The sequence below is a fragment of the Pristiophorus japonicus genome, chromosome 31 (genome assembly GCF_044704955.1).
Source record: "Pristiophorus japonicus isolate sPriJap1 chromosome 31, sPriJap1.hap1, whole genome shotgun sequence".
Lineage (NCBI taxonomy): Eukaryota > Metazoa > Chordata > Chondrichthyes > Pristiophoridae > Pristiophorus > Pristiophorus japonicus.
In genome coordinates, this window is record NC_092007.1 from 10050527 (window position 1) to 10064499 (window position 13973).

The 13973-nt window shown below is 53.8% G+C and overlaps 1 protein-coding gene across 1 annotated transcript in view; it reads right to left on the bottom strand.

The window, feature by feature from the left end:
• The window catches only part of LOC139240400 (protein RoBo-1-like), a 34358-nt gene extending 22907 nt beyond the window's left edge, over positions 1 to 11451 (bottom strand). The window contains exon 1 of the mRNA XM_070868897.1: positions 11252 to 11451. Within this exon, the coding sequence (XP_070724998.1) occupies positions 11252 to 11300 (49 nt within the window). The 5' untranslated portion in view covers positions 11301 to 11451. The remainder of the gene's footprint in view (positions 1 to 11251) is intronic.
• Positions 11452 to 13973: the final 2522 nt, after the last annotated feature.

Below are 13973 nucleotides of genomic sequence, written 5' to 3' on the forward strand. Positions count from 1 at the left end.
AGAGGGACCTGGGGGTCCTTGTGCATGAATCCCAAAAAGTTAGTTTGCAGGTGCAGCAGGTAATCAGGAAGGCGAATGGAATGTTGGCCTTCATTGCGAGAGGGATGGAGTACAAAAGCAGGGAGGTCCTGCTGCAACTGTACAGGGTATTGGTGAGGCCGCACCTGGAGTACTGCGTGCAGTTTTGGTCACCTTACTTAAGGAAGGATATACTAGCTTTGGAGGGGGTACAGAGATGATTCACTGGGCTGATTCCGGAGATGAGGGGGTTACCTTATGATGATAGATTGAGTAGACTGGGTCTTTACTCGTTGTGAGTTCAGAAGGATGAGGGGTGATCTTATAGAAACATTTAAAATAATGAAAGGGATAGACAAGTTAGAGGCAGAGAGGTTGTTTCCACTGGTCGGGGAGACTAGAACTCGGGGGCACAGCCTCAAACTACGGGGGAGCCAATTTAAAACCGAGTTGAGAAGGAATTTCTTCTCCCAAATTTCTGTGGAATTCTCTGCCCAGGGAAGCAGTTGAGGCTAGCTCATTGAATGTATTCAAGTCACAGATAGATAGATTTTTAACCAATAAGGGAATTATGGGTTACGGGGAGCGGGCGGGTAAGTGGAACTGAGTCCACGGCCAGATCAGCCATGATCTTGTTGAATGGCGGAGCAGGCTCGAGGGGCTAGATGGCCTACTCCTGTTCCTAATTCTTATGTTCTTATTGTATTAACTGGTGACCTTAGTCTCTTTAATACAACTCCAGAATGCCCAAGCAGCCTGGCAGGCAACCTTTTATACGCCCTTGCACGAGGTGTGCAGGTGACCATTGGGCCTCCGATAGTTGCGCCCTCTGGTGGCAAGTCTTGCACAGTTACAATGTTTACATACGTAACACTCTCCCGAAACCTCTCCGTCTCGCTCACTGTAAATGACCCAAGAGTCTGGCTACTGTAAACTCACTCAGGTGCAACACTGACCCATCTTTATTCTAGCCTTGCATGACCAAGACACCCAGCTTATATTCAGGTGACCAAGCACCCATGCCACATGGGCACAGGCCAATGACCTCCGACTGCGGTGCCCTCTGGTGTCTGGTGACCTGCTAGAGGTCTTTAAAATTAGGAAGGGGTTCGAGGGGGTAGTCATGGAGAGGGCGTTTCCACTTGTGGAGGGAGACCAGAACTAGGGGGCCATCAATATACGACAGTCACTAATAAATCCAATGGGGAATTCAGGAGAAACTTCTTTACCCCAGAGAGGGCTGAGAATGTGGAGCTTGCTCCCACAGGGAGGGGTCGAGGCGAGGAGCAGAGACACATTTAAGGGGAAAGCTGGATAAACACATGAGGGAGAAAGGAATAGAAGGATATGGTGATGGGGTGAAATGGAGAGGGGAGGGAGGAGGCTGGTGTGGAGCATAAACACCGGCACGGAGCGCTGGGGGCCAATGGCCTCTTCCTGTGCTGTATGTTCTATGCAAAACTATGTATTACATAGGAATCCCGAGACGTAAAATGAAGAAGGTTCATCAAATTCATCTTCTCCCATCCGTCTTTTGAATGAGAAGTTAAACCGAGGCCCCATCTGTCTTCTCAGATGGACATAAAAGATCCCATGGCCATTATTTCAAAGAAGAGCAGGGGGAGTTCTCCCTGCTGTCCTGGGGCCAATATTTATCCGTCATCCAAAATCATTAAAATAAAACATAATGGGGAACAAGGAAATGGCAGACCAATGGAACAAATACTTTGGTTCTGACTTCACGAAGGAAGACACAAATAACCTTCCGGAAATACTAGGGGACCGAGGGTCTCGTGAGAAGGAGGAACTGAAGGAAATCCTTATTAGTCAACAAATTGTGTTAGGGAAATTGATGGGATTGAAGGCTGATAAATCCCCAGGGCCTGATAGTCTGCATCCCAGAGTACTTAAGGAAGTGGCCCTGGAAATAGTGGATGTATTGGTGATCATTTTCCAACAGTCTATCGACTCTGGATCATTTCCTATGGACTGGAGGCTAATGCAACACCACTTTTTTAAAAAGGAGAGAGAGAGAAAATGGGTAATTATAGACCGGTTAGCCTGACATCAGTAGTGGGGAAAATGCTGGAATCAATTATTAAAGATGAAATAGCAGCGCATTTGGAAAGCAGTGACAGGATCGGTCCAAGTCAGCATGGATTTATGAAAGGGAAATCATGCTTGACAAATCTTCTGGAATTTTTTTGAGGATATAACTAGTAGAGTGGATAAGGGAGAGCCAGTGGTGTATTTGGACTTTCAAAAGGCTTTTGACAAGGTCCCAAACAAGAGATCGGTGTGCAAAATTAAAGCACATGGTATTGGGGGTAATGTATTAACGTGGATAGAGAACTGGTTGGCAGGCAGGAAGCAAAGAGTAGGAATAAACGGGTCCTTTTCAGAATGGCAGGCAGTGACTAATCGGGTACCGCAGGGTTCAGTGCTGGGACCCCAGCTATTTACGATATATATTAATGATTTAGACAAAGGAATTGAGTGTAATATCTCCAAGTTTGCAGATGATACTAAGCTGGGTGGTGGTGTGAGCTGTGAGGAGGATGCTAAGAGGCTGCAGGGTGACTTGGACAGGTTAGGTGAGTGGGCAAATACATGGCAGATGCAGTATAATGTGGATAAATGTGAGGTTATCCACTTTGGGGGCAAAAACACGAAGGCAGAATATTATCTGAATGGTGACAGATTAGGAAAAGGGGAGGTGCAACGAGACCTGGGTGTCATGGTACATCAGTCATTGAAAGTTGGCATGCAGGTACAGCAGGCGGTGAAGAAGGCAAATGGCAAGTTGGCCTTCATAGCGAGGGGATTTGAGTATAGGAGCAGGGAGGTCTTACTGCAGTTGTACAGGGCCTTGGTGAGGCCTCACCTGGAATATTGTGTTCAGTTTTGGTCTCTTAATCGGAGGAAGGACATTCTTACTATTGAGGGAGTGCAGCGAAGGTTCACCAGACTGATTCCCGGGATGGCAGGACTGATATATGAAGAAAGACTGGATTGACTAGGCTTATATTCACTGGAATTTAGAAGAATGAAAGGGGATCTCATAGAAACATATAAAATTCTAACGGGACTGGACAGGTTAGATGCAGGAAGAATGTTCCCGATGTTGGGGAAGTCCAGATCCAGTAGGTCACAGTCTAAGGATAAGGGGTAGACCATTTAGGACCGAGATGAGGAGAAACTTCTTCACTCAGAGAGTTGTGAACCTGTGGCATTCTCTACCGCAGAAAGTTGTTGAGGCCAGTTCGTTGGATAAATTCAAGATATGGCCCTTACGGCTAAAGGGATCAAGGGGTATGGAAAGAAAGCAGGAAAGGGGCACTGAGGTGAATGATCAGCCATGATCTTATTGAATGGCGGTGCAGGCTCGAGGGGCCGAATGGCCTACTCCTGCACCTATTTTCTATGTTTCGATGATACGAGGGACCGTCTATGATGATGATGATTCAACGACCATGGAGAGGTTGACTGTCACAGCAATCAAATCTGTCAATGGATCTACCCAGACATGGGGCGAGGAAAATGACCAGCGGTGGAGAACTTGGACAAGCAGAGGTCCAAAATCACCTGTCTCCACCTGGCCACACTACACTACACTACACATGTCCGGCATGGACATGATGGGCCGAATGGCCTCCTTCTGTGCCATAAATTTCTCGGATTTTACATCGAGTCTCAAATGTCTCCTCTACTGCAACCCACAATATTACTTCCTATCAATAATTCAATATTGATATGAATTGCAAACAGACACAATTCAATAGTTGCACCAACTTATGATTTTGTTTCGATATCACATAACAACTTATAGTTAGAAAGCACCTTTAGCAAAACGTTCCAAAGCCCTTTCCAGCAGCGTTATATATTCCTGCACGGCCAGCGAGCCAAAGGTGGGCAGAGGAAACGTTACAAGGGACCACCCTCAAAGCCTCCCTGATAAAGTGCAACATTCCCACCGACACCTGGGAGTCCCTGGCCCAAAGACCAGTCCGCCCTAAGTGGAGGAAGTGCATCCGGGAGGGGCGCTGAGCACCTCGAGTCTCGTCGCCGAGAGCGTGCAGAAACCAAGCGCAGGCAGCGGAAGGAGCGTGCGGCAAACCAGTCCCACCCTCCCCTTCCCTCAACCACTGTCTGTTCCACCTGTGACAGGGACTGTGGTTCTCGTATTGGGACTGTTCAGTCACCCGAGAACTCACTTTTAGAGTGGAAGCAAGTCTTCCTCGATTGCGAGGGACTGCCCGTGATGATGATGATGATAAGACAAATAAAACATTTGACATCGAGCCAAATAAGAAGCAATTACGGCAGATGATTAAAAGCTTGGTCAAAGATGTCGGTTTTAAGGAGCGTATTAAAGGAGGAGAGGTTTAGAGAAGCGGAGAGGTTTAGGGAGAGAGTTCCAGAGCTTGGGGCCCAGGCAACAGAAGGCACGGCCACCGATGGTGGAGCGATTATAATCAAGGATGTTCAGGAGGGCAGAATTAGAGGAGCGCAGACATCTCGGGGGGTTGTGGGGCTCGAGGATGTTACAGAGATAGGGAGGGGTGTAGAGGCTGGAGGAGGTTACAGAGATAGGGAGGGGTGTAGAGGCTGGAGGAGGTTACAGAGATAGGGAGGGGTGTAGAGGCTGGAGGAGGTTACAGAGATAGGGAGGGGTGTAGGGGCTGGAGGAAGTTACAGAGATAGGGAGGGGTGCAGGGGCTGGAGGGGGGTTACAGACCTCGGGAGGGGTGTAGGGGCTGGAGGGGGGTTACAGACCTCGGGAGGGGTGTAGGTGCTGGAGGAGGTTACAGAGATAGGGAGGGATTTGTAAATAAAGATGAGAATTTTGAAATCAAGGCATTGCTTAACCGGGAGCCAATGTTGATCAGCGATCACAGGGGGTGATGGGTGAGTGGGACTCGGTTCAAGTTAGGACACGGGGCAGTGAGCACAGGGGGTGATGGGTGAGTGGGACTCGGTGCGAGTTAGGACACGGGGCAATGAGCACAGAGGGTGTTGGGTGAGCAGGACTCGGTGCAAGTTAGGACACTGGGGCAGTGAGCACAGGGGGTGTTGGGTGAGCAGGACTCGGTGTGAGTTAGGACACGGGGGCAGTGAGCACAGGGGGTGATGGGTGAGTGGGACTCGGTGCGAGTTAGGACACGGGGCAGTGAGCACAGGGGGTGATGGGTGAGTGGGACTCGGTGCGAGTTAGGACACGGGGGCAGTGAGCACAGAGGGTGTTGGGTGAGCAGGACTCGGTGCAAGTTAGGACACTGGGGCAGTGAGCACAGTGGGTGTTGGGTGAGCAGGACTCGGTGTGAGTTAGGACACGGGGGCAGTGAGCACAGGGGGTGATGGGTGAGTGGGACTCGGTGCGAGTTAGGACACGGGGGCAGTGAGCACAGGGGGTGATGGGTGAGTGGGACTCGGTGCGAGTTAGGACACGGGACAGTGAGCACAGGGGGTGATGGGTGAGTGGGACTCGGTGTGAGTTAGGACACGGGGACAGCGAGCACAGGGGGTGATGGGTGAGTGGGACTGGGTGTGAGTTAGGACACGGGGGCAGTGAGCACAGCGGGTGATGGGTGAGTGGGACTCGGTGTGAGTTAGGACACGGGGCAGTGAGCACTGGGGGTGATGGGTGAGCGGGACTCGGTGCGAGTTAAGACACGGGGACAGCCGAGTTTTGGATCACCTCTAGTTTACGTCGGGTAGAACGTGGGAGGCCGGCCAGGAGTGCGTTGGAATAGTCAGGTCTGGAGGTAACGGAGGCAGGGATGAGGGTTTCAGCAGCGGATGAGCTGAGGCAGGGGGTGGAGATGGGCGATGTTACGGAGGGGGAAACAGGCGGGTTTAGTTATGCTGCGGGTATGTGGCCGGAAGCTCATTTCAGGGTCAGGTATGAGAGCGAGGTTGTGAACCGTCTGGTTCAGCCTCAGACAGATGCTATGGATTCAAAATTACACAGATATCGAATTTAATATTTATTATAATTCCCTAATATTGGTAATTTGGTGTTTGACTACAATATTTAATATTCATGATTATAGATAATTAGGCATTTAACTGCTGTAATAGTTCACATGTTCCTAATTAAATTTGATTTTTGTATATTTGATTTTATACTCTCAATTTTAATTTGTTTAATTCGTTCCTGGGATCTGTGCATTGCCTGCTGCCCTTGTCCTTCGAGGCGGGTAGAGGCAGCGGGTTTGGGAGGTGCTGCCGAAGAAGCCTTGGCGAGTTGCCGCGGTGCATCTTGTAGACGGTGCACACCGCAGCCACGGTGCGCCGGTGGTGGAGGGAGTGAGTGTTGGAGGTGGTGGAGGGAGTGAGTGTTGGAGGTGGTGGAGGGAGTGAGTGTTGGAGGTGGTGGAGGGAGTGAGTGTTGGAGGTGGTGGAGGGGAGTGAGTGTTGGAGGTGGTGGAGGCAGTGAGTGTTGGAGGTGGTGGAGGGAGTGAGTGTTGGAGGTGGTGGAGGCAGTGAGTGTTGGAGGTGGTGGAGGGAGTGAGTGTTGGAGGTGGTGGAGGGAGTGAGTGTTGGAGGTGGTGGAGGGAGTGAGTGTTGGAGGTGGTGGAGGGAGTGAGTGTTGGAGGTGGTGGAGGGAGTGAGTGTTGGAGGTGGTGGAGGCAGTGAGTGTTGGAGGTGGTGGAGGCAGTGAGTGTTGGAGGTGGTGGAGGCAGTGAGTGTTGGAGGTGGTGGAGGGAGTGAGTGTTGGAGGTGGTGGAGGGAGTGAGTGTTGGAGGTGGTGGAGGGAGTGAGTGTTGGAGGTGGTGGAGGCAGTGAGTGTTGGAGGTGGTGGAGGGAGTGAGTGTTGGAGGTGGTGGAGGCAGTGAGTGTTGGAGGTGGTGGAGGGAGTGAGTGTTGGAGGTGGTGGAGGCAGTGAGTGTTGGAGGTGGTGGAGGGAGTGAGTGTTGGAGGTGGTGGAGGGAGTGAGTGTTGGAGGTGGTGGAGGGAGTGAGTGTTGGAGGTGGTGGAGGCAGTGAGTGTTGGAGGTGGTGGAGGGAGTGAGTGTTGGAGGTGGTGGAGGGAGTGAGTGTTGGAGGTGGTGGAGGCAGTGAGTGTTGGAGGTGGTGGAGGGAGTGAGTGTTGGAGGTGGTGGAGGGAGTGAGTGTTGGAGGTGATGGAGGGAGTGAGTGTTGGAGGTGGTGGGGAGCGTGGCCCATCGAGCGGGCTGCTTTGTCCTGGATGGTGTCGAGCTTCTCGAGTGTTTGTTGGAGCTGCAACTCATCCAGGCAAGTGGGGAGTGTTCCCTCACACTCCTGACTTGTGCCTCGTCGATGGTGGGAAGGCTTTGGGGAGTCAGGAGGTGAGACACTCGACACAGAATACCCAGCCTCTGACCCGCTCTTGTGGCCACAGTATTTTTGTGGCTGGTCCAGTTCAGTTTCTGTAATGTAATACTATTATATATAACTCGGTAGTTCACAAGTAAAATGGAGCAAATACTGTTTTTCTGATGGGCAAGTGTCTCTGCTGTACACGAATTAATCTCTCTCTTTAAATGGTTTAATAAAGAAAGACTTGCATTTATATAGCACCTTTCCCGACCACCAGACGTCTCAAAGCACTTTACAAGCAATGAAGTACTTTTTGGAGTGTAGTCGCTGTTGTATTGTGGGAAACGCGGCAGCCAGTTTGCGCACAGCAAGCTCCCACACACAGCGATGTGATAATGACCCAGATCATCTGTTTTAGTGACGTTGGTTGAGGGATAAATATTGGCCCCAGGACACCGGGGAGAAGTCCCCCTGCTCTTTTACGTTTACCTGAGAGAGCTGACGGGGCCTCGGTTTAATGTCTCATCTGACACTCCCTCAGTACTGCCCCTTCGACAGTGCGGCACTCCCTCAGCACTGCCCCTCCAACACTGCGGCACTCCCTCAGCACTGCCCCTCCGACAGTGCGGTACTCCCTCAGTACTGCCCCTTCGACATTGCGGCACTCCCTCAGTACTGCCCCTCCGACAGTGCGGCGCTCCCTCAGTACTGCCCCTTCGACAGTGCGGCACTCCCTCAGCACTGCCCCTCCAACACTGCGGCACTCCCTCAGCACTGCCCCTCCGACAGTGCGGTACTCCCTCAGTACTGCCCCTTCGACATTGCGGCACTCCCTCAGTACTGCACCTCCAACAGTGCAGCACTCCCTCAGTACTGCCCCTCCGACAGTGCGGTGCTCCCTCAGTACTGCCCCTCCGACAGTGCGGCGCTCCCTCAGTACTGCCCCTCCGACAGTGCGGTGCTCCCTCAGTACTGCCCCTCCGACAGTACGGCGCTCCCTCAGTACTGCACCTCCGACAGTGCGGCGCTCCCTCAGTACTGCCCCTCTGACATTGTGGCGCTCCCTCAGTACTGCCCCTCCGACAGTGCGGCGCTCCCTCAGTACTGCCCCTCCGACAGTGCGGTGCTCCCTCAGTACTGCCCCTCCGACAGTACGGCGCTCCCTCAGTACTGCCCCTCCGACAGTGCGGCGCTCCCTCAGTACTGCCCCTCCTACAGTGCGGCGCTCCCTCAGTACTGCCCCTCCGACAGTGCGGCGCTCCCTCAGTACTGCACTGGGAGTGTCAGCCTAGATTTTTGTGTTCAAGTCCCTGGAGTGGGACTCGAACCCACAACCTTCTGACTCAGGAGGCGAGAGAGCTCATCATCATCATCATCATAGACAGTCCCTCGAAAGAGGATGACTTGCTTCCAGGCCGAAAAGGATCAGTTCACAGGTGTTTCAATGAAGGAGCCGATGTTCCAGTCCTGAACTCCAGGGGTGGAAGATGCCAGTGGGTGGATTGTTTTAACGTGGGGTGACCGTTGTACACCAGCCACCACACGGGGCTTGACAGAGCGAGGTCTCGGTCCAGTGGCAAGGGTTAACCAGGACGACTGGAGACCAGCTGCACGGACCGAGCGCGTACACATATCGCACAGTGTGGGCTGGGCCCGTGCTGCCCCTGGGCCCTCGCCTCTTCCGGGCCCCACACCCTCATTCGCCGCTCCTCCGCCCCGATCTCTCGCCGCTCCTCCTCCCCCCGATCTCTCGCCGCTCCTGGACCCCGATCTCTCACCGCTCCTCCGCCCCGATCTCTCGCCGCTCCTCCGCCCCGATCTCTCGCCGCTCCTCCGCCCCGATCTCTCGCCGCTCCTCCGCCCCGATCTCTCGCCGCTCCTCCGCCCCGATCTCTCGCCGCTCCTCCTCCCCCGATCTCTCGCCGCTCCTCCGCCCCGATCTCTCGCCGCTCCTCCGCCCCGATCCCTCGCCGCTCCTCCGCCCCGATCTCTGGCTGCTCCTCCGCCCCGATCTCTCCCCGCTCCTCCGCCCCCGATCTCTCGCCGCTCCTCCGCCCCCGATCTCTCGCCGCTCCTCCGCCCCGATCTCTCGCCGCTCCTCCGCCACAAACACATGTTCACAACCGTGTTATTAACAGAGAGAGAGAGATGGGGCAGCATAACAGGAAGTTAAAAGATCTGCTTTCTCTTTCTCCGTTCCCCATTTCAATCTCTTTCCTACTTATCTGCTTCCTCCTCTCCCCTTCTCTCTCTCTCTCTCTCCCACTTCTCAATCTTCATTCCTGTTCTCTACTTCCTCTTTCTCTCCCTCTTAATCATTTCCCCTCCTCTCTCACCTTCCTTCCCTCTCCCCTTTCTCCTACTTGCAGCACACTAGAAGTGGCGAGCAGATTTTGACAATGAATCGGGTATTTTGTGATTAAGATTTGAGTACATGTTTGTTACAAGTTACTGCACTTTAGGAAGGATGTGACGACCTTAGAGAGGCCGCAGAAAAGATTGACGAGAACATTCCCGGGGGATGTGGGACTTCAGTGACGGGGAGAGACTGGAGAAGCTCTGCTTGTTCCCCTTCGAGCAGAGAAGGTTGAGAGGAGATTTGATCGAGGTGTTCCCGTGGCAGAAGGGTTGAAAATCAGAGAACACAGATTTAAGGTAATTGGCAGAACTTAAGAAATCGGAGCAGGAGTCGGCCATTCGGCCCCTCGAGCCTGCTCCGCCATTTAATACGATCATGGCTGATCCGATCATGGACTCAGCTCCACTTCCCTGCCCGCCCCCTTATCGGTTAAGAAACTTAAATATATTCAATGACCCAGCCTCCACAGCTCTCTGGGGCAGAGAATTCCACAGATTTACAACCCTCTGAGAGAAGAAATTCCTCCTCATCTCAGTTTTAAATGGGCGGCCCCTTATTCTAAGACCATGCCCCCTAGTTCTAGTCTCCCCCATCTGTGGAAACATCCTCTCTGCATCCCACCTTGTTGAGCCCCCTCATAATCTGATACGTTTCGATAAGATCACCTCTCATTCTTCTGAACTCCAAGGAAGAACAAAAGGCGACAGGAGGATAAATCTTTTTAACACAGCGAGTGGTTCGGATCGGGGACACGCTGCCCGAGAGGGCGACGGAGGCGGACTCGATCGTGGCTTTCAAAAGTGAGTTGGATAAGTCCCTGAAGGAGAGAGATTCGCCGGGCTCCGGGGGAAGGGGCGGTGGGGGAGAGTGGGACTGGCTGAGGTGCCCTTGCAGAGAGCGGGCACGGGCTCGAGGGGCCGAATGGTGGTCTCCTGTTCCTGTGAGCATTCTGTGAGTCTGGGTGCAGGAAGGGATTGCCAAAAGCAGACTTAGCCGAACACCTTCTGCAGTGGTGGTGCACAGCACAGCCGAGCGCTGCATCACAACCTTCTCATTCAGGTTATTCCTGCAGTCCCTACTTTGGAGACGTTCACACGTCCATCTGCTCGGATTGGACAGACTGAGGCTGCAGGTGATACAAGTGCACTAGCTGGAAATAAATTTGATGCCAGTGATCAACAAGAGTTTCGTCCTCGTGGGTCACTGGCACAGGGGATGTCACTTGTAACACTGGTGGGCTTCTGCGATCGAAATTAGCCGCATCAGACACTTCAAAACCTCAAAACGAAACTTTGCCCACCAACTTTTGTTTTGTGGCTGCAAACCTGCCAAATTCTGGCAAAGGGACATTTCGACCGCACGGTTTATTAATAAAACAAGTCAAGGGCACAGATGATCAAAGGGGGGGAAAAGACTGTGATTTGGTGAAGTGAGCTTGCACTGACGACAAGATGCTTGCGATTAACTGGAGGCGACATTTACGACACAATTGAGCAGAGAGGTTGTGGGGAAGGGCCAGTTCTGGTTCCAAAGTGCCAACCGCATCGCAGGCAAACTTTGAGGGGGCAAGCACTCGTGGCTCAATACTCACCGGGTCCCAGCAGAGAGGAGACGATCAGGACGGCCAGGGGGAAACCCATGGTTTCGGGCTTCTTGACTTTTCAGGTGCTCTTGCCCCGGCTGAACGCAGTTCCCAAGAGTTGCAAGCGAGGAAATGGACAGGACCGGCGTCAGTCAGCGGTGGCCTGAAACTGCACTGGAGTTGATTTCCTTTCTGGGGGCTCGACCTTATCTCCTTCCCAGAGAGAAAAAGTTCCACGCTCCTGCCAAAATTGCGTGATTTCCTGCCCAGTTGATCAGTCCCCACGCCCCCTTCACCCTGGCCAGAAAGAGGGACCTTCCCTTCCAAAGATTTGGCGTGCCAAAATACTCCCAACACTTTCACAACTTTTGCTTCAGGAATCTTTCAAAGGCTGATATCCTTCTGGGGAAATGACTGCTTCTCAGTTTCAGGCAAACTCCCTGTTCCTCATCTCCCCGGCTAGCCGCTCCCACCTCCCAACACCACAGGCAGTCCTGCGTCCACAAATGGTTCAAGAGGTGTATCAAGGGAGGACCAGATATTCCAGCACCCCCAGCTAAATCTCACAAGGGGTCTCACAACTGACCGACCAGTCCCCATCATCAGCAGATGCAGTACCTGGGGAGACTGACCACAAGGTTCAACACCCCCTCCAGTGCAGCCCCTACACCACTCCCTATCTCTGTAACCCCCTCCAGCCCCTACACCCCTCCCTATCTCTGTAACCTCCTCCAGCCCCTACACCCCTCCCTATCTCTGTAACCTCCTCCAGTCCCTACACCCCTCCCTATCTCTGTAACCTCCTCCAGCCCCAACACCCCTCCCTATCTCCAAAACCTCCTACACCCCTCCCTATCTCTGTAACCCCCCTCCAGCCCCTACACCCCTCCCTATCTCTATAACCTCCTACACCCCTCCCTATCTCTGTAACCTCCTCCAGCCCCTACACCCCTCTCTATCTCTGTAACCCCCTCCAGCCCCTACACCCCTCCCTATCTCGATAACCTCCTACACCCCTCCCTATCTCTGTAACCTCCTCCAGCTCCGACACCCCTCCCTATCTCTGTAACCTCCTCCAGCCCTTACACCCCTCCCTATATCTGTAACCTCCTCCAGCCCCGACATCCCTCCCTATCTCTGTAACCTCCTGCAGCCCCGACACCCCTCCCTATCTCTGTAACCCCCTCCAGCCCCTACACCCCTCCATGGCTCTGTAACCCCCTCCAGCCCCTACACCCCTCCCTATCTCTATAACCTCCTACACCCCTCCCTATCTCTGTAACCCCCTCCAGCCCCGACACCCCTCCCTATCTCTGTAACCCCCTCCAGCCCCTACACCCCTCCCTATCTCTGTAACCCCCTCCAGCCCCTACACCCCTCCCTATCTCTGTAACCCCCTCCAGCCCCTACACCCCTCCCTATCTCTGTAACCCCCTCCAGCCCCTACACCCCTCCCTATCTCTGTAACCTCCTCCAGCCCCTACACCCCTCCCTATCTCTGTAACCTCCTCCAGCCCCTACACACCTCCCTATCTCTGTAACCTCCTCCAGCCCCTACACCTCTCCCTATCTCTGTAACCTCCTCCAGCCCCAACACCCCTCCCTATCTCGATAACCTCCTACACCACTTCCTATCTCTGTAACCTCCTCCAGCTCCGACACCCCTCCCTATCTCTGTAACCTCCTCCAGCCCTTACACCCCTCCCTATCTCTGTAACCTCCTCCAGCCCCGACATCCCTCCCTATCTCTGTAACCTCCTGCAGCCCCGACACCCCTCCCGACCTCTGTAACCTCCTCCAGCCTCGACACCCCTCCCTATCTCTGTAACCTCCTCCAGCCCCTACACCCCTCCCTATCTCTGTAACCTCCTCCAGCCTCAACACCCCTCCCTATTTCTGTAACCCCCTCCAGCCCCTACACCCCTCCCTATCTCTGTAACCTCCTCCAGCTCCTACACCCCTCCCTATCTCTGTAAACTCCTCCAGTCCCTACACCTCTCCCTATCTCTGTAACCTCCTCCAGCCCCAACACCCCTCCCTATCTCTGTAACCTCCTCCAGCCCCAACACCCCTCCCTATCTCTATAACCCCCTACATCCTTCCCTATATCTGTAACCTCCTCCAGCCCTTACACCCCTCCCTATCTCTGTAACCTCCTCCAGCCCCTACATCCCTCCCTATCTGTGTAACCTCCTCCAGCCCCAACACCCCTCCCTATCTCTGTAACCCCCTCCAGCCCCTACACCCCTCCCTATCTCTGTTACCTCCTCCAGCCCCGACACCCCTCCCTATCTCTGTAACCTCCTCCAGCCCCGACACCCCTCCCTACCTCTGTAACCTCCTCCAGCCCCGACACCCCTCCCTATCTCTGTAACCCCCTCCAGCCCCGACACCCCTCCCTATCTCTGTAACCTCTTCCAGCCCTGGCCCCCCCTCCCTATCTCTGTAACCTCCTCCAGCCCCTACACCCCTCCCTATCTCTGTAACCTCCTCCAGCCCCGGCCCCCCTTCCCTATCTCTGTAACCTCCTCCAGCCCCTATACCCCTCCCTATCTCTGTAACCTCCTCCAGCCCCGACACCCCTCCCTATCTCTGTAACCTCCTCCAGCCCCGACACCCCTCCCTATCTCTGTAACTTCCTCCAGCCCCGACACCCCTCCCTATCTCTGTAACCTCCTCCAGTCCCTACACCCCTCCCTATGTCTGTAACGTCCTCCAGCCCCGACATCCC